Below are 24,622 nucleotides of genomic sequence, written 5' to 3'. Positions count from 1 at the left end.
TTTCTACTGCTCTAATGCATTTCACTGTATGAATGTTCACAAATATTTTGTTTTCCAAGTAATTCTGATCTGCACCCCTGCTTATGAGATCTGAGGTCTCTGAGCTCTCCGAGCTCTCCTTCCAACTCAGACAACCCAAGTAAATAAAGCTATAAATGGAATGGAGACGCAAAAGAAAAGATCTTAGCTCAAGGTCATCCAAACTTTTTTCCAACAATGGCTTACATGACGAGAAATCTATGCTGTATGGTGTTGTTTTGAAGTTGTTTTAATTTCCAGCAATGGTGAGTCCTGAGTACAACACATATTCAGATGTATGTAAAATAATTGGTCCGTGTTTCCCTTTTATCATAACCAATCCTTCGTGACATCCTAGTTTTCTGATGTGGTTTTAGTGAAGTTTAACTTGAAATACTTTATAAACAAAGTCAGTTACTATTGACCCAACACAGGTGGGTAACAGAACACCAAGAAAACTAGAGATCAGCCCTTACCAGATACAAATTTACGGGTCAAACGGGCCCCACCTCTGGTCACAATTGCAACTTGCAGCCTTCTATGAGCTGACCTCCTTCCTCAAAACTGATCCATGAGATGTACAGCAATAGTTCAGACCTCTTTGTTTTCTAACCAGCACTGTCTCCTCAAAACCTTACATGGAAGCCAAATGTAGAAATACCCAAAGAAGAAATACTCGGATTCAGAGAGAACAGGGAAACTAGGTCTCTTTTCAGCCTCCTCATCCCCGTCCCGCCTCTGACCCTCACTCCAGTCCTGGCTCACCAAGACACCTTCCACAGAACACTTGACAGTTTGCAAACAACTGAAATAAAAGAATCTGGTTGAAAGTGAAGGCTGAAGCGGAAGGAAAAACTTTAAATGGCAGTTTCCAATTTCAAGCTCAGTCCCTAGCTTCAAAACTCTTTAACTCAGTTACATGCTTGATTCAGGGACTGTAAAAATTCTGTGAAATGTTTAAGAAACCTGGTCAAGGTTTTATGTCCAACTCCCTCATATCAATACATTTAACTGTATTTTAGGGTGAAAATAAAACTAGATGTCATTGTGTAAGTAAGTGACAGAAGCACATTTTATCTGAATTTTAGAGAGAAATTTAGTACTAGCCTCCAATATTTCCCAAACAGGTAATAAAATACAGTAAAATGAAGTCAGTCTATTTACATTTCCTTTGAATCTTCCCATACTAATGTAATAAAGACACACACTCACAAACACAAAAACTGACTCAACAGGAAACTTATCTTGCAAAATTAGATTCCAAATGCAACCCTAAAAAAAAAAAAAATTCCTTCTCCCCAGGAACTCCTGGCTTTTGGCCTACAATCTTTGCATAACCAAAACGTACTTGGATAGGTTTTCAAGGTGGCCTCGGCTATCTTGGAAAAAGTGCTAAAAATATACCTCGCTGTGGCAGGACTGCAGACGCCTCTTCAGATGAGCAAGAATGACTTCACCAAGGGTCACAAGAGAGGTGAAGTCCGTATTTCACCAAAGCAGATAAAGGACCCTATAGTGTACACAATTCAATTTTCTCTTAAAGGATCAAATAACACTTTCTGATACAGAAGTGTGGCAGAGGGGAATGACCTCTATGACACCACAGACGCCGATACTAAACTGAGGTAAATCCGGTATCGCTGATTCTCACAAAGCAGCTCAGCTAGTCCAACTCCAAATGCACATTAGGCAAGGAGAGGCTAAGATGGACCCCTGGGGTACCCAGCCACCTCTGAGAAAGCCCATCTGAGCCTATCTCCGGTCCAGCCTCCAGGAGAGAAGACAGCTAGAAACCATCCCAGTGAGCTCTGTCATTGGTGCCCAACCGAAGAGGATTTCTCCTGTAAAATAATCTAGAACATTCTTTCCTCTAGGTAAAGAAGCTACTCTAGGGGAATGCCATTAACATGGTGTTTTATTTTTGGCCTCTCTAACATAATGACATCTCACCTGAAGACAGATGAAGGGGAGCTAAAGCAAAAGACCTTTTAGTTTAGATTACCCTACGCCCAACAAAGTAAAGCACTGAGAGGAACGCATTAATATGGGCATAATCATTTCATTAATCTTAGATTCCAGTTGTTCAATAAATAATTCTTAAACGAAAACACCACCACTACTCTATCCCTACTAAGGCGAGAAGGGAAAAGGTTCCCCAGGCAGTGAGGGGCAGGAGACAGCACTGGGGAGCTGAGGACTCTGCCATGTGGCTGCACTATACTGACCTAATTCTCTAAATTGACAACATTCACTCCTACAGTGAAAATGAGTATATTTCAAAGTCAAAATGGACAACTATTTGCAACCCTCTCCTCCATTAACACAAAAAACAGAGGTTTGAGATCAGACACTTTCACTTTAACTTTAGCTGCTTGACCAGGATTAATCAAGATGACAACTCTGAAGGAGAGTAGTAAAGTGGCCACTTATCAAGCCTCTGTCGCATCACAGGCAGAGCACGAGGAGTGGCAAGCGTGCACTCACCTACACCATGAGCTCCACAATTCTCCTGAGTGAAGCTCTGGTGAGGCTGAGGAGCTTCCCCGTGACAGTTTCCTATCTCAGGGTGATCTTAAAGATCACGTTTTTTGCTGCCTCCCACTAAGAGAGGCTGTAAAGGTTAGGAAGCAACACAAAACAGGGCTAACAAACAACTTCTAAGGTAGATGCTAAAAGAAAGTAGGGTAAATGAGAAACTGACTTAAATGTACTGCTGCTGCTGCTAAGTCGCTTCAGTCGTGTCCAACTCTGTGCAACCCTGTAGATGGCAGCCCACCAGGCTTCCCCATCCCTGGAACTCTCCAGGCAAGAACACTGGAGTGGGTTGCCATTTCCTCCTCCAATGCATGAAAGTGAAAAGTGAAAGTGAAGTCGCTCAGTCGTGTCCGACTCTTCGTGACCCCATGAACTTCAGCCTACCAGGTTCCTCCGTCCATGGGATTTTCCAGGCAAGAGTGCTGCAGTGGGTTGCCATTGCCTTCTCCGTAAATGTACTGAATTCTATGCCAAAAAAATGCGAACAAAAAATAAACAAAACCAGAGACCTGTGAAGGTAGCGGCCATCTCTTCTTCTCCCACATGGCTCCCCACCTAACAGTTCTTTCTTAGCTCTCAACACACCCACTCCAACAGCAAGCCCTAACCCTTCTTTCATGCCCCCACCCACAGCCTCCCAAGCTTCTCCAGCCCCACTCCCCCTAGTCTCATCTCCAGCTGCAGAAACTCCTAACCACACTTCTCCACTCAAAAGCCAAATGTAAAAAAAAAAAAAAAAAAAGCTAAATGTCTTTTAAACCATCAATCAGAACATGTCACTCTCCTGCTCAAGACTCCTTGTGGGCTGCGATTCACTACAGACAGAACCGGAACTCCTCACAGTGGCCCAGGAGCCCCCGATGACTGGCCTCTTCCTCCCTGACTGCTCAGGAGACCGCAACTCGAGCTTCCCTCCAGCCTCTCACAGGTGCCAGGCCCCGTCTTGCCTCAGCCCTTTGTCCTTCTGTACTGTCGGCCTGGAATGCTCTTCCTGGCCCGCCGTGGGGCCTAGGACTCCTCAAACTTAGGTCTCAGTTTCAAATGCCCTCTTCTCAGAAAGCCCTATCCCAGCCACCCTCCAGTTACCCTTGTGTTCCTTTATAGGCTAATCATAATGTGAAATGCATTCATTTGTGCTACTTCCCCCACTAGAATATAAACTCTCTGCTTGATTCCTTACTACATTTGTTGGACAAAAGAAATAAGAAATGTGCAAACTTATTTGAAGGAAAATTTGAAAATCTACTGAAGAACATAAGTCATTTGAATAACAGGATAAGAGTTATTCCTATAACTCCTATAACAGGAAGTACACAAGGTGTCAATTTTCCTAAAATTAGCCCATAACTCAATACTGCCAATCACGATTCATAAAAACCTAGCAAGATTTCTTTTTCAACTTCACAGAATGATTCTGAAGTTCATCCAGAAGAATACACAGACCAGAATTGTCAAAGTCTGAAAAAAAAAAAGAGAGCAATGAACAGATGACTAACCCTATCAGTATTAAAACTATAAAACAGTAATTTAAACAATATCATAACATAAAACAAGAGACCAAGAAAAAGTTCTAAGTATATTTAGCAAATGATAAAAGGCACAAATCTAGTAACTGGGGCAAAGGCTGGATTATTCACCAAATGGTGCCGACACAACTGGTTATTTCAGGGAAAAAACATACACACCTCCTATCCCCCCCAAAATATATGTCTACCTCATTTCCTATACTAGAAAAAATTCCAGATGGAGCCCAAAAATTCAAAGTTTTCTAAAAAAAAAAAAGGAAAAGAAAAGTGAAGAGAAAAAGAAACCTTTCAAAATTAAAATCTGAGGACTTCTTTGTTTTAAAAATGCAGAAAGGTATCCAGTCAAGTCTTCCTCTCATTCACATGCCTCTGTCACTTAGCTCTGCTTCCTACAACAATCAACAACACCAGTGTCCTGGGTTTTCTTTCATAAACATTCAATGATATAAAAGCAAATGTGTATCCATTAGTTTTCCTCTTTAAAACAAGCAGTGGCACACTAGACTTAATACTCCTCACTTTGCTTCTTCAGTTTAATAGATGGATGAATATTTTACATCTTAGAGTGAGGAAGGTCTAAGTAGAGCATGAAACCCAGAAGTCCTATACAGCCCAGTAAGGAAGACACTTGCCTTGTCCAGTCTCTATGCTAAATATCATTTACATTATCTCCATTTCATTCTACAAACAAGGAAATTAAGGCTTACAGAGGTTAAGTAATGTGTCCAAGGTCACAGAACCAGCACAATCCCAGCTGGTTATACCTGACTACAGAATACTACAGATACTACTACTGAATACTACAGATAATAATACTTACTACACAATACTGTAGCGGGCTATACCTGATGACAAAATACTATAGTTAACAATACTAGAGAATACTACAGATAATAATACTTACTACATAATACTGCAGCTGGCTATACCTGACTACAGAATACTACAGAAGTTTGGCTGGGGGATAGGGGGTGTGCACAAATATGAAAAATGTAAACACCCTAATATGTAAAGAACCGAAAAACACCAATAATCCAATCAAAAAATAATCAAGAATAAAGGCAGATAATTTCTAAAAGAAATACAACTCCCTCTATTTAAAAAATGTTCAACAACAACAGTGATTCATAAAAGGCTAATTAGAATCACTTTTTTCCCCACTTCTTAAACTGACAAAATATTTTCAAGAGTAATTTTCAGTGCTGGTCAGAGTCTGAAAGTGAAAGTGAAGTCGCTCAGTCGTGTCCGACTCTTTGCCACCCCGTGGACTGTAGCCTACCAGGCTTCTCCGTCCATGGGATTTTCCAGGCAAGAATACTGGAGTGAGTTACCATTTCCTTCTCCAGGAGATCTTCCCAACCCAGGTCTCCCACATTGTAGGCAGACGCTTTACCATCTAAGCCACCAGGGAAGTCTAGGGCATGCCATATATTGGGACAACACCCATCCAGAGCTACACTGTTCATCTAACTGCAACTCCCTTTACAAATTTATACTACAAAGCTTATTTGCACAAATACACACTCAAATAATTCACTACAGCTTTGTTTTTCAGACAAAACAGAAGTGGCCATAAACTGATCAAACAAAGTGAAAGTGTTAGTCACTCAGTCATGTCTGACTCCTTGTGACCCCACAGAGTGTAGCCTGCCAGGCTCCTCTGTCAGTGGAATTCCCTTGGCAAGAATACTGGAGTGGAATGCCATTCCCTTCTCCAGATCTTCTGGACCCAGACACTGTACCTGGGTCTCCCACACTGCAGGAAGATTCTTTACCATCTCAACCACAAGGGAAACCCACCTGTCTTCTTTCATAAGTGGAATACTATGTAGCTATAAATGACAAAAGTAGCTCAAAAACATCAACTAGGAACAGCAGAAGAGCATATTAAGGTCTCATAATACAGAACATTACATACACATGGGGAAAAAACCTGAAAGAATACACAGCACTTGGCAAATTACATCTAGGAAGTGATGCTTTCATTTTCTTCACATCTTAAAACTTCCATGTTGAACTTCTGTAAAGATAATGTATTGCTTATAATAAACAGAAAAGACTTCAAAACAACATATCCTCCGTCACTCATTAAAATGGTTCTGTGTAAATAGAGTGTAACTTCTTCCACCCCTCCCCTCCAGCTCAGTTTATGCCCCACCCCATTCACACACATAGACACACACCATTAATGGACTACACACTCCCTACTTCTGGCATATTTATACTGTGTGTATTTTAGGCTGTAACTCCTAGAAAGCACAAGCTTTGGTTTCATTTCAAATACATAAAAGTCATTGCTATTCGAAGCTGAATTAAAAGAACTTAATCAAAAGTAATACAAAATTAAATGTCTTTGGACAAAAGTTCAAAGTCATGATGATTACTACTTAAAACAAAAATTTCAAAATTATACAAATCCATATGCTACTGCCAAGGGAAATGAACTGCCAAAAACAGACTACTGACTCTACCCGTGCATGCCAACAAAAATGTGACAATAGCTTATCAGTTAAAGTGGGAGGGAGGGGCATCTATAACCATAAAGGTGACCCTCCTAACAAGTCAAATTTTCCTAGAAAAATGTAACCTCAATTTATTCTGGTTTAATTTCGGTTTATTTATGTATAACTGAGAAATCTTAACTCTTCCCTTCCTTCTATCTTGACTAATATACTCAAAAATTTAATTTTTGACATAAAATTAATCAAGCAGTATACTTTCAAAGAGATCCCTCCAAAGGGATTTTATAGTAATCCTGTAAACCCACCATTCCTACTTCACATTTTTTCCCTAGCACCAAAACAACTCAAAAATCCTCTGCATATTTAAGTTAACATTTTTGTTCTAATATTATCTGGAAATACAAATAATCTGAGATGAACTAATTCCCCACTTACTTTCTCTTTCTCCCAAGAATCCAAGAGAAATATTTTTTTTAAGAAATACTTTAATAATAATTCACTGATAACACGTTTTACCTGACACCAGTGAGTTTCTACCTGTTTATTAATTTCCAAAAACTATGCATCATCAAGTTCCGACATGGGTATATCCACGAGCTTCTACAGCTGCACCAAGTAACTCTAGGCTCCTTCTTATGCATTCAGCAGATACTACACCTTTCCCAAGAACAGAGAGTTATTCTGGGAGCAGGGGCAGAAGAAGAATCAAAAAATAAGTGAGACATAGACATGTCCACCAGGGGCTTATGGTATACTCTACTAGGGATTAAATAGACATGTATATAAGTAACTATGATGTTATAACAGAGGTATAAAAAAAGGTATTAAAAATTTTCAGACCAAAAAGAGTCATCTTCAGACAAGACGGAGGAGCAAGGAGACTTCCTGGATGAAGTGGTATGTGATAAAAACCTATCAAAAAATCAGCAATATATATATGTGGTAGTTTGGAAGTGTAAGGTAGGGAAACAGCATTCTGGAAAAAGCATAGAATGGGAAAAAACAACCCTTCTTAATGCAACTCAAAATAGGCATGTTATTTAACAGCCCAAATGGAATTTAAAACACGCACACATATCATGCTTCAGTATTCATGTAAGGACATTAGTTTAAAAAGAAAACGACACCTTTTCTTTTAAAATAAATTTTATGGCATGAGTACCTATAGAAAACTAACATTATATATGAAGCTTTTCAACATGACATTAAAAAGACAGTTCATGTTCACACTATTTCTCTACGCTTTCATAATAACAACTGAAGCTTCTCATACTTAAAAAAAAGTAGCAGTTTGAAAGTGAAGCAAGCAATAACTGATAAATAACCTAACCTATCAAATTGCGTCTCTAAACCAGCGGCATAATAAAATTTCCATCACTGTAACACTTAAATTCCATGAAATGTCAGTAGGTCCAGATACCCTTAAAGGCATTTTTAAGAAGATATTCATCATAACAGATTAAAAATGAAACTAGTAATTCCCAGTGATCATATTACTGATATAGATCAACACCAATTTTTTTCAAACTATCTTTTCACTGCAGAAATGTACAGTTCAGGAGGTATATTACTGAACTCAAATTTAATATCTCAGCTGAGGGACTGACCGCTCATTCTTCAGCCCACCCCCTAATTTTTGTTTTCAGTTGTGTCGACTGTCACAATGAATCATCCCCTGATGATACAGTGTGACAGGAGGAGCTACTCTGGAGGGCCGAGGACTGGATTCTGCTGCTGGCCAATAATTTCATATGCAAAGAGGAAATCCCCTTCCCCCTAAAAAAGTATGTTGTATCTGAAAACAATCCAAGTAATATCCAAGTAATATTTTGACCACACAAGCTTCTGGGATAGAAAAAATGGTAGAAGAGTAAAAATATTCAAGGAAAACCACCACCACAAGAATACCAAAATAAAAAACAGATGCTCTACATACAGTTATTGCTACATGACAGAAGCTCTGGTAGCTTTTCAATACTCCTAAGGAAGTTCTGAGAGAAAAACAATGTTTCCTTAACCTTCTCGCTGAATGTACTTTTGCATCCTGAAACCTGAAAAGGACAAAGTATCAGACATTCTATAGACTGAGTTCTTTGTGCACATAACTGATCCCGTCAACTTTATACTTTTATAGCACTTAGTAACATGCCCTAAACATGAGGCACTCCACACCAGCTGAACAAGTGAATGAACTACACACCACAAGATAAGTCCATACATAATAAATTCTGACCAACCTTTACTACTTCTTTGTACTGTGTTACAGTAAAACCCAATCCCTGAAGTAAATGAACACATGGAAATAACTAAGAATTCGAGATCCTATCATCCTCAAACATGAGTTAAGAATTTGAAATTTCAATTAAGACAGATTACAAAATACAATTAAAACTGAGTAACAAACATACAAAAAACTGAGTAAGAAATAGCCTGACATTAACCTACATCAATCCCTGGCTTATTTAAAAGCCTCTACTTTCTCCCAAAGATAGAAATGGCAAAACAAACTCCAATCCACAAAATTTAGAAGGAAAAAAAGCTTAGAAAAACTTGACTAATCTGTACTGAGCCTTGGAACAAATTTTACTCAATTAAATTCAAACAAAGAGTTAATTTTTAGCATTCTACGCTTTTTCAAAAAAACAGATGGGCAGGTCAAATTCTTACGTTTTACTATATGATGATTAAGTCCAGCAAGACACCCAGCTAAAAATATTTATTCCTCAGAAGTCATGAAGAGAATCACAGCTACAGAGATCTGTGACAGCAGATCAGCAGGTATACTCCACAAGTTGTAAGCCGTAACTGTGAACACAATTTTCTAATTAGAATACAATGTTCATCCACTCAACATTTGCTGTGTCAATACCCTCTGGCAGTGCCTTAAAGTCAGAGAAGGGCTTCTCCTGTCCTGAAGAGGAGATAAGACAAGTAGGTACCTAAATGCAAGGCAGAAAGAATAAATGCTGTGAGAGATGTGCAGATAAAGCATTTCAAAAATGAAGAGGAAGCTGTTACTCTCACACAGAAATATAACCTTTTGATCTGTGTAAAGCAATGTCACAACTAATAACTCTCCTAGGCTCACAATAGCAACCTAGGAGAGCGGATATTTTCCTACTAGCATAGATGAGGAAACTGAAGCAGAGAAAGGTTGATCCTATTCCAAAATGACACATGGCTAAAGACCAATCAGGACTCTTTGTATTATATTTTCTCTGAGGGAGGAGTTCAACATATTGCAAGCCTTTTGTAAAAGGAAAGAGTATTTTCGTATTGCAAGTAATCATATCCTTATGTATGTGCATATTATTCATATACATGTGTTAACCTTGATTTCCATTAACAGGTGTGCTTAAAGCACAGCAAAGCAACTGTGTACTATAAATATTAAAATAAATAACTTCCACTGGAATTTAACAGAATGAGCAAATGAAAACTTCTTTCTGCAACAACTTGTGAAATAAATAAGATTTCTTCCGTAATTTTTACCTATGTCTAAATAATATTCTAAAATTGGTCTGCTCCTGAGACCAGGCACATTGGTTCTGCCAATAATTATCTTTAAGGATACATCACATTTTCAAAAACTATTAAATATTAAATAATGCCATCAACTCTTCAACTATCCAAGGGAGACTCACGTGCGACGCATCAGCAGCAGCTATTGATCAAGACACGCTGAACGAATGAATGATTTGCAGGCACTTTAAAATCCTTGGCCTGTTGCTCTTTACGCAACGTTCTGCCTCCCATCACTGCCTCACCAGGGTGCACGCAAGGAATGTAAATTTCAATACAATTAGGATCTAATTAGGGAAGCAAATCTGATGCAGGTGAAAATACTAATCCCAAAGATTAGAATTACCCACACCGCCACACCAAGGTTAACTCTGTAGAAGCGGGACTGGAGCCCGCAACGTCGGTGAAAAAAAACTGACACTTTCTGAGCAAATACTTTTACTAAATACCACTTATGCCCACTCACACCTTTAATATACGACTATACCCCTAATCCGGTTAATTTGAAGAATTCTGTCCCCTCGCCACTAAGACTGACTTCTCAATGATAGTTTCTCTAATCTCTCTTCCCCCCAAAAGAGAATCTACGTTAAACAGCCACGATAAAAGCCAGAAGGTACCGGGTTCCCATCTTCGCCGTCTCCCCCGTCCTCCCTTCGCCATTACACCCCAAGCGGCTTGGTCGCAAAGGTGAACTAGTTTGCTCTTCACGCACTTGTCTACGGCTGTCACCCGCCCTGACCCCTTGCACACTCGCGGGCGGCCACCAACTCCGCCCCGGAGGGAGCGCAGGCCGCCACCTGCGCCGGCCCCACCCGCCGCCCCGGCCCGCGCCGCCTCGGGCCCTGCAGCCCCCTCCCCGCAGGACACCCCGGGCGCCCCGGCCCATTCTTCCTCCAAACTCCAGCAGCCTCCCCCACTCGCCCGGCCCCGCTCCCAACCGCTGAGGGCAAGAAGCCCGTGGCTGGGCGGGTCCCGAGACGCCGGTCCCGTGACGCCTGTCGCCGGCCGGGAAGGCGCCCCGGCGGCGGGCGCCCCCAAAGCCCTCGGCGGCCCTGGGCGAGCGGCGGCCCGGAGGCCGGGCTGCGGGCGCCAGGCCTACTCACCGGGAGCGGGCGGAGCGCGGCGGCCGGCGTGGCCCTGGGCCTGAGGGGCAGGACGCAGCCCCGCGCGCGGCCCTGCCCGGGCCCTGGTCGGCGCGGCGAGCCGGGCGCTCACTCCAGCCGCCGCCGCCGTCGCCACCGCTGCTGCTTCGCCACCTCGGCCGCCATCTTGACTCAACCCCTCTCCTCCCCCCCGGCCCGGCGGCCGCGGCTGAGGCGGCTCCGGCGCCGGCTCCTCCTCCTTCCGGAGGCTGGCAGGCCGACTCCCTCCGCTGGCCGAGCTTCCCGGGTTGCCAGTGTCCGACCCCCTGGCATCCCGCCTCGGTCCGGCGACGGCGGCGGCCCCAGCGCGGAGCCATCGCGCCCGGGCCTCCCCGCGGGCGTGAGAGAGGGAAAGACGCGGACCTTCGAGCCCGGGCTGCCGGGGTCGCGCGGCCACCAGCCCGGTGCTTCCCGGGCTCGGGCTACGTTCACAGCGGGCCTCCCTGGAACACCGCGCGCGGCCGACCCGCCCGTGATGCCAGCCCTCCCTCCGAGGATCCTGGGCCCCCGCGCCCGCCAAGTACGCTCTCGGCCTCACGCTCCCAAGGAACTGACCGGACGGGCCTCGCCACCGCATACTGTTCCTTTAGAAAAGCCGCCACTCCACACCCCACAATTAGGGAGGAGAAACACAGTCGGTGTCCACCCGGATAGTTACGAGAAAGCCCGGGTTTTAAGAAAGGAGTGATTAAAAAGGTGACGTGAAGAGAATTCGCACTCAAGAGGTTGGGGGTTCTTTTCAGACGCTTCCCCTTAAGTACTGTGTGGACGGCAAGGGGGTCGCTCAGCCCTAAAGCCGAACGGGCACGAGAGCTCATAAAGGCCGCGTAAAGTAGCAAGAGCCCGTGAAGAGAGCCTGGGAGGCGTCCGTGTCCGAGCACACAGCCCGACGCTTAAAGCCTCCGGCCGTTGGAAAGGCCGGCGGGACGGACTTACACTCGGAACCGGGTTTCCGCGAGCTCGGTTTTCCCGCCGGAATCGGCCCGGCGGCAGCCTCCCGGTCTGCGCAGGCGCAGTTTCTCCTCCTGGGGCATGGAAGCGGCGGCGCCGCTTCTGTGTCTGGCGGCGGCTGTCCTGGTATGGGGCGTCCTCTGGGTTTGGGGCTCCTGGCAGCGAGTGACGAGGCCGGAGCAGGCTGGCCTGCCCGGAGGCGGAAGCCGGACACTTCTGGTGACGGCGCACCCCGACGATGAAGCCATGTTCTTTGCTCCCACTATTCTAGGCTTGGCCCGCCTGCGGCACCAGTTGTTCCTGCTCTGCTTCTCTGCAGGTAGGAGGCTGTAGGCGGGGCGCGGGGACTCGGGGCGGCCTGTTTCAGTCAGCTTCTTACCGAAGAGGTTTCTGTCGTAGGCGCCAGGCGAATGAATACACTGAAGGACCCTTCCCTGGGGCGAGAATCCGTGATCCCAGCCCGGGTCGGCTTCCCGGGGTGGGGGCACTTGGGCCGCGTGTGAGCCAGGCTCCCCGCTACCGCGATTGGGGAGCATTTGCTTCCGATAAATACCTACATCTGTGCTGGGAACTGTGGCTGTAATCAGTATTCTGTGGAACCTTTTCATTCACAAGAGGGCCAAGAATAACGACCAAACAGAATCTAGGCCGTGTCATGACTGCTCAACTCTTCATTCTGTGCTAGAAACATGTACATGTCAAACCGAGGGGAGAGCCCATTAGACTAGAAAGTAATCTTACAGGTCGTTTTAGCGTTCCACTCCACCCAGCTTTCACTGAAGGGACCTTTCAAAGAATAAATCCTCCTTTACCGTACAGAAAAGGTGGGATGAGAAAACAGAAATTGACCATTATGCTGGATTATGGTGATAATTGCACAGCTGTATAAATGAAATAACTAAGTCTACACATACAGTGGGTGAAATGGATGGTATGTAAAAACCATACCTCAATAAAGCTGGTTGTAACATGGGCAATGAGCTCTTTTCTCATTTCGTTGTGTTTCATACCAGTTCTTTTTCTATACAGATTTTTCTCAATAAGCATGTTTTATACGATTTGTCACAGAATATTACTTTGTCATTAATTTCTTAAATATTTATTAAAAACTTTTGTGTACTAATCACTATTAAAATAGGCAGGGAACTTCCCTGGAAGTCCAATGGTTAAGACTACAGGCTGCCAATGTAGGGGGTGCTGGTTCCATCTCTGGTCAAGGAGCTCAGGTCCCACATGCCAAACAGCACAGCCAAAAAATTAAATAATAATAAATGGCCAAAATCCAGAACACTAAGATCACTAAATGCTGGTGAGGATGTGGAGCAAAGGAATTCTCATTTACTGTTGATGGAAACACAAAATGGTGCAGTCACTTTGTAAGGAAGTTAGTTTGGTAATATCTTACAATCCTAAACATACACTTATCAGCAATAACCCTCCTTGATATTTATCCAAAGAAAGTGAAAACATGTTCACCCAAAAACCTACACCCAGATGTTTAAGGCAGCTTTACTTGTAATTGCCAAAACATGAAAGCAACAAAATGTCCTTCAGTGGGTGTGTGGATAAAACTGTGGTCCATTCAGACAGTGGAATATTAGAGCTAAAAAGACATGAGCTGTCAAGTCATGAAGGAATCTTACATGCGTATTACTAAATGAAAGATGCCAATCTGAAAAGGCTTTGTACTGTATGACTCCACCTACCTGACAACCAAAAAAAGGCAAAACTATGGAGACAGTAAAAAGTGGGGATCGGGCTCAGATGGGAGAAAGGATGTATAGACAGAGCACAGAGGATTCTTAGGGCAGTGAAAATACTCTGATACTACAATGATGGCTACATGTCATTATATGCATGCTCATTCACTAAGTCATGTCTGACTCTTTGCAACCCAAGGGACTGTGGCCTGACAGGCTCCTCAGTCCATGGGATCTTCCAGGCAAGAATACTGGAGTGGGTTGTCATACTTTTCTCCAAACCCACAGACTGTACAAGACCAGGAGTGAACCTAATGGAAAGTGTGGACTTCGGGTGATGATGGTGTCAGTGGAGGTTCACCAGTTGTAACAAATGTACCATCCAGTGGGAGATGCTGATAACGAGGAGGCTGTGGATGGGTGGGGCAGGGAGTCTATGGGAACTCTCTGTATCTTACCCTCAAGTTTGCTGTGAGCCTTAAACTTCTCTTAAAAAAGTCTTGATTCAAAAAAAAATTTTTTTTTTCATTAAAAAAGTTGGTCTGCTAGGATGTATACTCTGCCCTGGGAATAAAACTGAAAATGAGTTAGGTAATGAACACATCCTTCTGAAACTTGTAATTTAAACATTTATCCATATTAATTAGAACTAGGTATATAGCCTTTTAAATGGTTTCATAGGGATAAACCTTAATTTAGTTTGTTGTTGTTTAGTCGCTAAGTCATGACCAACTCTTTTGCAACCCCATGGACTGTATCCTGCCAGGCTCCTCAGTCCATGGGATTTCCCAAGCAAGAATACTGGAGTGGGTTGCCATTTCCTTCTCCAGGGGATCTTCCCAACCCAGGGATAAAGCCTGAGTCTCCAGCATTGAGCCACCAGGGAAGCCTTTTAGTTAGTCATCCCTTCAATTCAGTTTAGTCACTCAGTTGTGTCCAACTCTTTGCGACCCCATGGACTGCAGCACACCAGGCTTCCCTGTCCATCACCAACTCCTGGAGCTTACTCAAACTCACATCCATCGAGTCAGTGATGCCATCCAACCATCTCATCCCCTTTCTCCTGCCTTTATCAGGGTCTTTTCTAGTGAGTCGGTTCTTCACATCAGGTGGTCAAAGTATTGGAGTTTCAGCTTCAGCATCAGTCCTTCCAATGAATATTCAGGACTGATTTTCTTTAGGATTGACTGGTTTGATCTCTTTGCAGTCCAAGGGAGTTTTCTCCAACACTAACACCACAGTTCAAAAGCATCAATTCTTCAGTGCTCAGCTTTCTTTATGGTCCAACTCTCACATCCATACATGACTACTGGAAACACCATAGCTTTGACTAGACAGACCTTTGTTGGCAAAGTAACGTCTCTGCTTTTTAATATACTGTCTAGGTTGGTCATAGCTTTTCTTCCAAGGAGCAAGCGTCTTCTAATTTCATGGCTGCAGTCACCATCTGCAGTGATTTTGGAGCCCAGGAAGATAAAGTCTGTCAACTGTTTCCAGTGTTTCTCATCTATTTGCCATGAAGTGATGGGTGCCATGATCTTATTTTTCTGAATGTTGAGCTTTAAGCCAATTTTTTCACTCTCCTCTTTCATCAAGAGGCTTTTTAGTTCTTCGCTTTCTGCCATAAGGGTGGTATCATAGGCATATCTGAGGTTATCGACATTTCTCCTGACAATCTTGACCCCAGCTTGTGCTTCATCCAGCCTGGCATTTCACATGATGTACTCTGCATATAAGTTAAATAAGCAGGGTGACAATATACAGCCTTGATGTGCTCCTTTGCCGATTTGGAACGAGTCTGTTGTTCTATGTCCAGTTCTAACTGTTGCTTCTTGACAGGCATACCGGTTCCTCAGGAGGCAGGTCAGGTGGTCTGGTATTCGCATCTCTTTAAGAATTTTCCAGTTTGTTGTGATCCACACAGTCAAAGGCTTTGGCATAGTCAATAAAGCAGAAGTAGATGTTTTTCTGGAACTCTTGCTTTTTCAATGATCCAATGGATGTTGGCAATTTGATCTCTGGTTCCTTATCATTGTACGTATATTTAGAAGTCCCCCTCCCCCCCCGCCCCGGCAGTTTACCTCTATTACAAATAACCTCTTTATGTATACTTCTTGCTTTGGTTAACATTTTTTTCCCCTCAAAAAAAATTTTTATTGGCAGTAAGATTAAACCATTTTTCATATATAATGAGAATTTCAATCTAAGCACTTTTCTCAGTTTGTTCTATTAAAGATATTAATTGCAAATAGATGCAAGTAATGGTCTTTTTTTTTTGCTTTTAATTTTATGTTTTTATCAACTATGGAAATCAAATTAAGCAAAATTTATTTTGAGATGGTTGAATTTTATTTACAAAGTATTATAGGTATAGGGGATTCTTTACTAAATTTCTTCTTGTTTTCCAGTAGGTTGAGGCCAGAAATCAAAAATTTTTCAAAAATATAAGACCTACCAGACTCTTGACACATACTGATATATTAGTATCTGTATTGTTGTCTTTCATTGTTTCCTCTGAATCTAACTTTCTTTGTAATTTTTAAAATTACTTTTAAAATCCCCAACTCATTGAAAAAATGTATGGATTAAACATTAGCCACCTTCCTGATTTATTCTAACTTGAAAAGCAGGAAGTTAATAACTTGTTATACAACATAATGAAAGCTGTAACTGCATGACAGAGAAAATACTGTGGACCCAAAATGGGGAAAAGCATGAATTTTCTGTTCACAGAGTCAGATTAAGGAAACTTTGCAAAGCTTTTCTTTTGAGCTGGTCTTTTAAAATAGGACTTAGGTTCACAGGAAATAGGGCAAGTCATTCAGGGCAGTCATTCAGAGAAATAGTAAAAACATAAGTAAGTCTGGGACTCATTTGAATGCTTCATTCTAACTACATCTCCAGTTCTGAGGGGTAGAGAGAAGCAGGGGAAAAATTGTATCTTATTAGTGGCTCATATAATCCTTTCAGCAATCCTATGATAAGCATTAAATACACAAAATGTTACACATGTATATAATTTGTTCCCCCCCACACACCTTTTCTTTAACTATGGAATCTAAATCACAAAAAAGTAACTTAACCAAAGTTAAGAGCTAGGATATGGAGGAACCAGAACCCTGTGGGTCTTTCCAGTTCTCAGGCATTACATCCAATCTGCCTCACACATCTTGTTGCTGTGACAGTTAAGGAGTAACTTATTGATTCCCAGTGTATGTTCCAAGAAATACCAGTTCATCGAGCTGCTATTTAAAAAAGTTAATAACATGCCCCAACAAGTTTAGGGAACTTAATCAGATATGCTATCCCCAACCCCCTGCTTTAAAGCTGTATAGTCCTTGTTAGACCGTCCACATCTTGGTGAAGTCTTGCTATAAAAAATCCTATTTAATTTAGTTTAGTCCAGCATTTCTCCAGTTTATGTAACCACTGAGGTTTGTGTGTTTTTGTGCTCAAGTTGCATCTGACTTCTTGAGGCCCCAAGGACTGTAGCCCCCCCAGGCTCCTCTTTCCATGCAGTTCACGCAAGAATACTGGAGTGGGTTGCCATGTCCTCCTCCTCCAGGGGATCTTCCCAACAATGTCTCTTGTGTCTCCCTCATAGGCAGGGGGATCCTTTACCACTAGCGTCATCTGGGAAGCCCAACCACTGAGATACCTATTCATATACAAATGGGAGAAAGCCACAGTAGATAGTATGGTGTTATAAAGTACATTTGGTGGAGAATTAGCAGAGACAGTTCTGTATTTTAGAAAGTTCATTCCAGTGGCATATGGAGGACAGTTTGGAGGGAAAGACTGGTTCTCCGAATCAGGAAGTGGAGCCTGTTTCTCTCCTTGAACCTGGATATGACTTGTGACACCCTACTGTCTACTGACAGGGTGCACTGTTCTGGAGGGTCACAGCCACTTACTCCACCAAAGTGCCTACGTGTTTACCAGACCTAGTGAAAACGCCTCAAATGCTCTCTGACTTCAGCTCCCTAACCCCTTCTATGTTCCTCAGTTCAAACACAAAGCAATAAAACCAGCTCTCCAAGCAGTTTCTGATGACCAATAATCAGAGTCTAATGTGTTCGGCGTCAGACATCAGGAACTGCATCACTAGTGTAAGTTAGGCTCTTAGTACCAAAGATTAGTAACCTTGAGACAAAATAGAAGAGGGGAACCTAAAATATGATGACTGTCACAAAACTGACAATTTCTATCTGACTCAAAAATTTGATGAGTACAATGCAAAATGAAATTGTTGTCTGGAGTCTTTTGGGGGTTAGTCCTTCTGTCAGATACAACATAGTGACTATCTCCTATCTGGGTTCAAAGAGTTCAAAACTCGCCCTAGAGGAACCCCTGCAGCAATGGAAAGGTTTCACTTGGGAGTTTCTGAGTTTTCTGGGACGGGAAGGAGAGCCGCTCTTCACTCACTGAGACCGAGGCTTTTAAGGTCAAAGACATTTAGGACTTAATCATCAGATCCCAGAGGAGAGCTCATCCTTCTGAACAGAACACTGGAAACGATTACTTGCCAGGGAAAAACAGCAGAAGGCATACCTGTGGCTGATTCACATTGATGTATGGCAGAAACCAATGCAATATTGTAAAGCAATTATCCTCCAGTTAAAAAAAGAAAATAGCAGAAGGCTTCCCAGAGGGATTGGCATTTGAGCTGGATGATAATGGTAGATCGTAATTCAGAGGGAAAGGAGAGGAAAAGGGGGAACGTTAAGATAAAACGTCAAGTAAAAGGGAGATTAACTCTGAGAACCAAACCAGGTGGATGCGTATTATCACATAATCTTCAGAAAAGGCTCCGGAGAAGGCCATCGTCTCCACTTCACAGCTGGAGAAACCAATGGCTCAGGAAAGTTAACTAGCACAAAGCATATACTCAATTATCTGCTGGAGAGTTGGATTAAGGGGTGCAGCAGCCAGACAACTGCACACAAGTACTTAGCCACTCAGTGGAGTCTGAGTCTGTGATCCCATGGACTGTATCCCACCAGACTCCTTGGTTCATGGGATTCCACAGACAAGAATACTGGAGTGGGTATTCCCTTCTCCAGGGTGTCTTCCAGACTCAGGAATTGAACCTGCATTTCCTACACTGGCAGGTGTGTTCTTTACCACTGAGCCACCAGGAAAGCCCAAAATGCAATTTCAGTTCAGTTCAGTCGCTCAGTCGTGTCCGACTCTTTGCGACCCCATGAATCGCAGCACGCCAGGCCTCCCTGTCCATCACCAACTCCCGGAGTTCACTCAGACTCATGTCCATCGAGTCCGTGATGCCATCCAGCCATCTCATCCTCAGTCGTCCCCTTCTCCTTCTGCCCCCAATCCCTCCCAGCATCAGAGTCTTTTCCAATGAGTCAACTCTTCCGCATGAGGTGTCCAAAGTACTGGAGTTTCAGCTTTAGCATCATTCCTTCCAAAGAAATCCCAGGGTTGATCTCCTTCAGAATGGACTGGTTGGATCTCCTTGCAGTGCAAGGGACTCTCAAGAGTCTTCTCCAACACCACAGTTCAAAAGCATCAATTCTTCGGCACTCCGCCTTCTTCACATTCCAACTCTCACATCCATACATGACCACAGGAAAAACAGCCTTGACTAGACAGACCTTAGTCGGCAAAGTAATGTCTCTGCTTTTGAATATACTATCTAGGTTGGTCATAACTTTTCTTCCAAGGAGTAAGCGTCTGTTAATTTCATGGCTGCAGTCACCATCTGCAGTGATTTTGGAGCCCAAAAAAATAAAGTCTGACACTGTTTCCCCATCTATTTCCCATGAAGTGATGGGACCAGATGCCGTGATCTTCGTTTTCTGAATGTTGAGCTTTAAGCCAACTTTTTCACTCTCCTCTTTCACTTTCATCAAGAGGCTTTTTAGCTCCTCTTCACTTTCTGCCATAAGGGTGGTGTCATCTGCATATCTGAGATTATTGATATTTCTCCCGGCAATCTTGATTCTAGCTTGTGTTTCTTCCAGTCCAGCGTTCCTCATGATGTACTCTGCATATAAGTTAAATAAGCAGGGTGACAATATATAGCCTTGACGGACTCCTTTTCCTATTTGGAACCAGTCTGTTGTTCCATGTCCAGTTCTAACTGTTGCTTCCTGACCTGCATATAGGTTTCTCAAGAGGCAGGTCAGGCGGTCTGGTATTCCCATCTCTTTCAGAATTTTCCACAGTTTGTTGTGATCCACACAGTCAAAGGCTTTGGCATAGTCAATAAAGCAGAAATAGATGTTTTTCTGGAACTCTCTTGCTTTTTCCATGATCCAGCGGATGTTGGCAATTTGATCTCTGGTTCCTCTGCCTTTTCTAAAACCAGCTTGAACATCAGGGAGTTCACAGTTCAAGTATTGCTGAAGCCTGGCTTGGAGAATTTTGAGCATTACTTTACTAGCATGTAGTGGTACCAAAATGTCACTGTAAGTTATTTGTAACGATACAGAGCAGTTACTTACCAGAACTGTTACTGGGAAGTATAGTGTATGTGTCGGGAAAATAAAGAATTCATGAGCTATTTAGGGTGCTGATGTGGTCCAGATCCCCAGAGGCATGCTGGAATAGCTGGTTACCTAATTCCAAAGGAGGATATTTTCCTAAAATACTCAGGACTGGCAGCCTTTTTAAGTGTTTAACAGATATTTGAAGACTATCAATTTAAAGGGGCCCAAATGACATATACCCAGACAACACTAATTCAAAAAGATACATGCTAGGAAAGATTGAAGGCAGGAAGAGAAGGGGATGACAGAGGATGAGACGGTTGGATGGCATCACTGACTCGATAGACATGAGTTTGAGTAAGCTCCAGGAGTTGGTGATGGACAGGGAAGCCTGGGTTTGCAGTCCATGGGGTCGCAAAGTCAGACACACCTGAGCAACTGAACTGAACATGCACACCTATGGTCATAGCAGCATTATTCACAATAGCCAGGACGTGGCAACAACCTGAATGGCCCACAGAGGACTGGATAAAGACAATGTGGGAAATACATACAATGGAAGTTACCCATAGGAAAGAATGAAAAATGCCAGTTACAGCATCATGGCTGGACCTAGAGATTATCATACTAAATGAAGTAAATCAAAGAAAGACAAATACCACATGAAATTACTTATATGAGGAATCTGAAATATGGCACAAATGAATCTATCTGTAACAGAAACATACAGACATAGAGAACAGACTTGTGGTTGCCAAGGAGGAGGGAGTTGGGGAGTGGAAGGACTAGGAGTTTGGGGATTTACTCGAGGTAAACTATTACATGCAGGATGGATAAACAGCGAGGTCCTACTGTATAGCAGAGGGAACTGTATTCAGTATCCTGTGATAAACCGTGTTGGAGAAGAATATAAAAAAGAGAATGTCTATTATATGTGTATAACTGAGTCACTTTGCTGTACAGCACAACACTGTAAATCAGTTATACTTCAATTTAAAAAATAAGATTAAATAATAGAGAGGCCCAAAAGAATAGTGTGTCTGGATACCCTACTTGTTCTGAGTGGTTACAGAAGAGTCAGTCCTAAATCTGCTAACTGCAGAGCCAGTACCAAAGCCTGTAGCATGCGGCTGAAACACAGACCGGCAGACAGACAGACATGAGTAGACCGAGATGGAGAGGAATTCAATGGTGATTATAAAGCTTGTGCTTCACAGGTGTGTCTGACAGTAACCCTAGTGTGTGTTTCTCCAGCTTTTTATCACAGCCACAACATTTTCAGATAGTTTAAATCCTTTAGGGAACAAGATGAGAATGAGTGGACAGCAGATCTCCACTGATAAAGAAATCGACGACCATGTATTTGTTATCCTCAGGAAATTACTACAATCAAGGGGAGATCCGTAAGAAGGAACTCTTGCAGAGCTGTGATGTTCTGGGGATTCCCCCCTCCAACGTAATGATTATTGAAAACAGGTAAATTTATCTTTTAACAATGTGGAAATTCAGTGGCAATAAATACACCGTGATACACTCAAAAGACACAAAAAAACTCATGTGGGTGGGTAAGAACATTCTTATTTGAGAAGCTGCCCGAATATAGTTTCACATTTGTTTTCAAGTGGCAGTGTAACACAAATGAATTTTTTCAACTTCTGTTCAGATTTTGTCTTAAGATAGCTACTTTTTTAATCTTTAAAAAATAATATAAAATATGTCAGAAGTGTAGAGAACAGTATTATGAGCCCTCATGAGCCTGTTGCCTAAGGCCGGTAGTTACCAAGCCTTTGCTATGCGTGCATCTATCCCCATATAATATATCGTGTGTGTGTGAAGTTTTAGGGGTTATTTTGCAGTTAAAACTGAGCTGTGTTTTTTCTTTTTATTGGAGTATAGTTGATTTACAATGTTGTAGTTAGCTTCTGCTGCATGGCAAAATGAATCTGTTATATATATACACATATCCACTGTTTTTTCAGATTCTTTTCCTATATAGGCCATTACAGAGTACTGAGCAGAATGCCCTGTGCTAAACAGTAGGGCCTTATGTATTTTTATATAACAGTGTGTATATGTCAGTCCCAGTCTCCCAATTTTTTCCTCCCATGTATGAAGTATTTTAAAGAAAACCCAGCCATCAGGTTATTCTACCATATGTACTTAAGGATAGATCTCTTAAGAAGATAGACTTTTTTCATGCAGCCACAACATCATTAGCAACCCATCAAACAAAATTGATAGTAATGGCAATTCATTGGTTTGTCAAACACCCAGTCCATTTTGAGCTGCTCTGAGTAGCTCAAAAGTGTTATTTCACAGTAGGTTTGTTCAAATCAGGGTATAAACAAAGTGTACACACTATAGCTGGTTGATATGCTTCATATCCCTTCCCCCTCCCAATGTGATTGATTGTTGAAAAAACTGAAGCAGTCGTCATGTAGAGAGACTTGTCTGTCTGCTTCCGCGTGATATTGCCTCAGTGGTGGTTTTATCCTCTGTTTGTTTGCAAACTGGAAATGGGCACTAACTTTCAGGGAGCAGAATCATTTTAGGAGACGTGTACTGTCTTACTTTCAGTGATCCTACAATCAGCTGGTGCGTTTACGTGGTAACGGCCAATCCTTTTCATTGTAAAGACCCACATCAACCTTTCATGTAGTGCTTTCATGATTAGTAATCATTAATTAAGTAGAGATTGCAAAATGGTGAGTCTCTGAATATCTCCTGAGTTCCAAATATACCAGCTATAATTCTTCTATAAAGCAGAACTTTATCAACTGGGGCTGTTTAGTTACCCTGATATATATAGTTTGACTCCAAAAGACAGGCTAAAATGCTTCTTTCCCTTTTGTTGCCATTTTCAGAATAGGAGTTGATCCCCTATGTACCTGCAGCAGTAACCAATTATTTATTGGTTTGTCGGATGGGGCAGGCAGGAACTTTGCAGAAGGCAATGGCACCCCACTCCAGTACTCTTGCCTGGAAAATCCCAAGGATGGAGGAGCCTGGTAGGCTGCAGTCCATGGGGTCACTAAGAGTCAGACACGACTGAGTGACTTTACTTTCCACTTTCATGCATTGGAGAAGGAAATGGCAACCCACTCCAGTGTTCTTGCCTGGAGAATCCCAGGGACTGGGGAGCCTGGTGGGCTGCCGTCTATGGGGTCGCACAGAGTCGGACACGACTGAAGCGACTTAGCAGCAGCAGCAGCAGCAGCAGGCAGGAACTTACGTGTTCAGTTTTTCAGTTTAACTCATTATGCTCTTTGATACTGCAATCATCTCCTCTTTGGCCATTGAGCCTTTTCTTGTTGGCACATATGTCCTTTTGATAAGAAATTAAGAATCTGACTTAATTTATTATACTTTTTATATATCCAAAAGATCATGCAGCTTCAGCAACATCCCCTACTTGTAAGATGCTACTCATAAGAGAAGTCTTAAATGTTTTAAAAATAAATGATTCCACAGCTAGTTTGAAGATTCAAAGAAGCCAGGTGTCTTAGTCTGCTCAGGCCACCATGGCAAAATACCAGAGTCTGGGCAGTTTAAACAACAGAAATGTATTTTTCTCTCACAATTCTGGAGGTTGAAAGTATAAAATCAAGCTGCAGCAGGGTTGATTTCTGGAGAGGGTTTCCTTCTTGGCATGCAGATGGCCATCTTCTCCCTATCTGCTCACAAGCAGTGGGGAGAGGGGAGTTTCTTCGTTTTCTTACAAGGCCACCAGTCCTATAGGGTTGCTGCTGCTGCTACTAAGTCGCTTCAGTTGTGTCTGACCCTGTGCGACCCCATAGACAGCAGACCACCTGGCTCCTCTATCCTTGGGATTCTCCAGGCAAGAACACTGGAGTGGATTGCCATTTCCTTCTCCAATGCATGAAAGTGAAAAGTGAAAGTAAAGTTGCTCTGTTATGTCCGACTCTTAGTGACCCCATGGACTGTAGCCTACCAGGCTCCTCCGTCCATGGGATTTTCCAAGCAAGAGTACTGGAGTGGGTTGCCATTTCCTTCTCCCCTATAGGTTTAGGGCTCAACATTATGACCTCATTTAACCTTGTACACGTCCGTGCTAAGGTCACTTCAGTTGTGTCTGACTCTGCGACCCTATGGACCATAACATAGCCCACCAGGCTCCTCTGTCCATGGGGATTCTCCAAGCAAGAATACTGGAGTGGATTGCCATGCCCTCCTCCAGAGGATCTTCCCAAGCCAGGGATTGAACACAAGTCTCTTATGTCTCCTGCACTGGCATGCGGGTTCTTTACCACTATCACCATCTAGGAAGCCCCTCACTTAACCTTAATGACC

The 24,622-nt window shown here is 42.8% G+C and overlaps 2 protein-coding genes across 21 annotated transcripts in view; one reads left to right on the top strand and one right to left on the bottom strand.

Moving 5' to 3' along the window:
* NCOR1 (nuclear receptor corepressor 1) overlaps window positions 1-12,474 on the bottom strand; it is a 114,467-nt gene extending 101,993 nt beyond the window's left edge. For 5 of the 18 annotated variants that reach the window (XM_069603419.1, XM_069603423.1, XM_069603428.1 and 2 more), the window contains exon 1: window positions 11,170-11,658. The gene's annotated coding sequence lies outside the window, so the exon portion shown is untranslated. The other 13 variants (XM_069603416.1, XM_069603420.1, XM_069603426.1 and 10 more) reach the window with 8 other exon arrangements.
* PIGL (phosphatidylinositol glycan anchor biosynthesis class L) overlaps window positions 11,264-24,622 on the top strand; it is a 52,790-nt gene continuing 39,431 nt past the window's right edge. For 2 of the 3 annotated variants that reach the window (XM_069603439.1, XM_069603441.1), the window contains exons 1-2: window positions 11,413-12,478; window positions 21,688-21,787. In XM_069603439.1, coding sequence (XP_069459540.1) covers window positions 12,241-12,478; window positions 21,688-21,787 — 338 coding nt within the window. In that variant the 5' untranslated portion in view covers window positions 11,413-12,240. Of the gene's footprint in view, window positions 12,479-21,687; window positions 21,788-24,622 lie in introns of all 3 variants that reach the window. The other variant, XM_069603440.1, reaches the window with a different exon arrangement.

The sequence above is a fragment of the Ovis canadensis genome, chromosome 11 (assembly GCF_042477335.2).
Source record: "Ovis canadensis isolate MfBH-ARS-UI-01 breed Bighorn chromosome 11, ARS-UI_OviCan_v2, whole genome shotgun sequence".
Taxonomy (NCBI): Eukaryota; Metazoa; Chordata; class Mammalia; order Artiodactyla; family Bovidae; genus Ovis; species Ovis canadensis.
The sequence above is the reverse complement of the archived record's forward strand: the minus strand, read 5'-3'. Positions and strand labels throughout refer to the sequence as shown.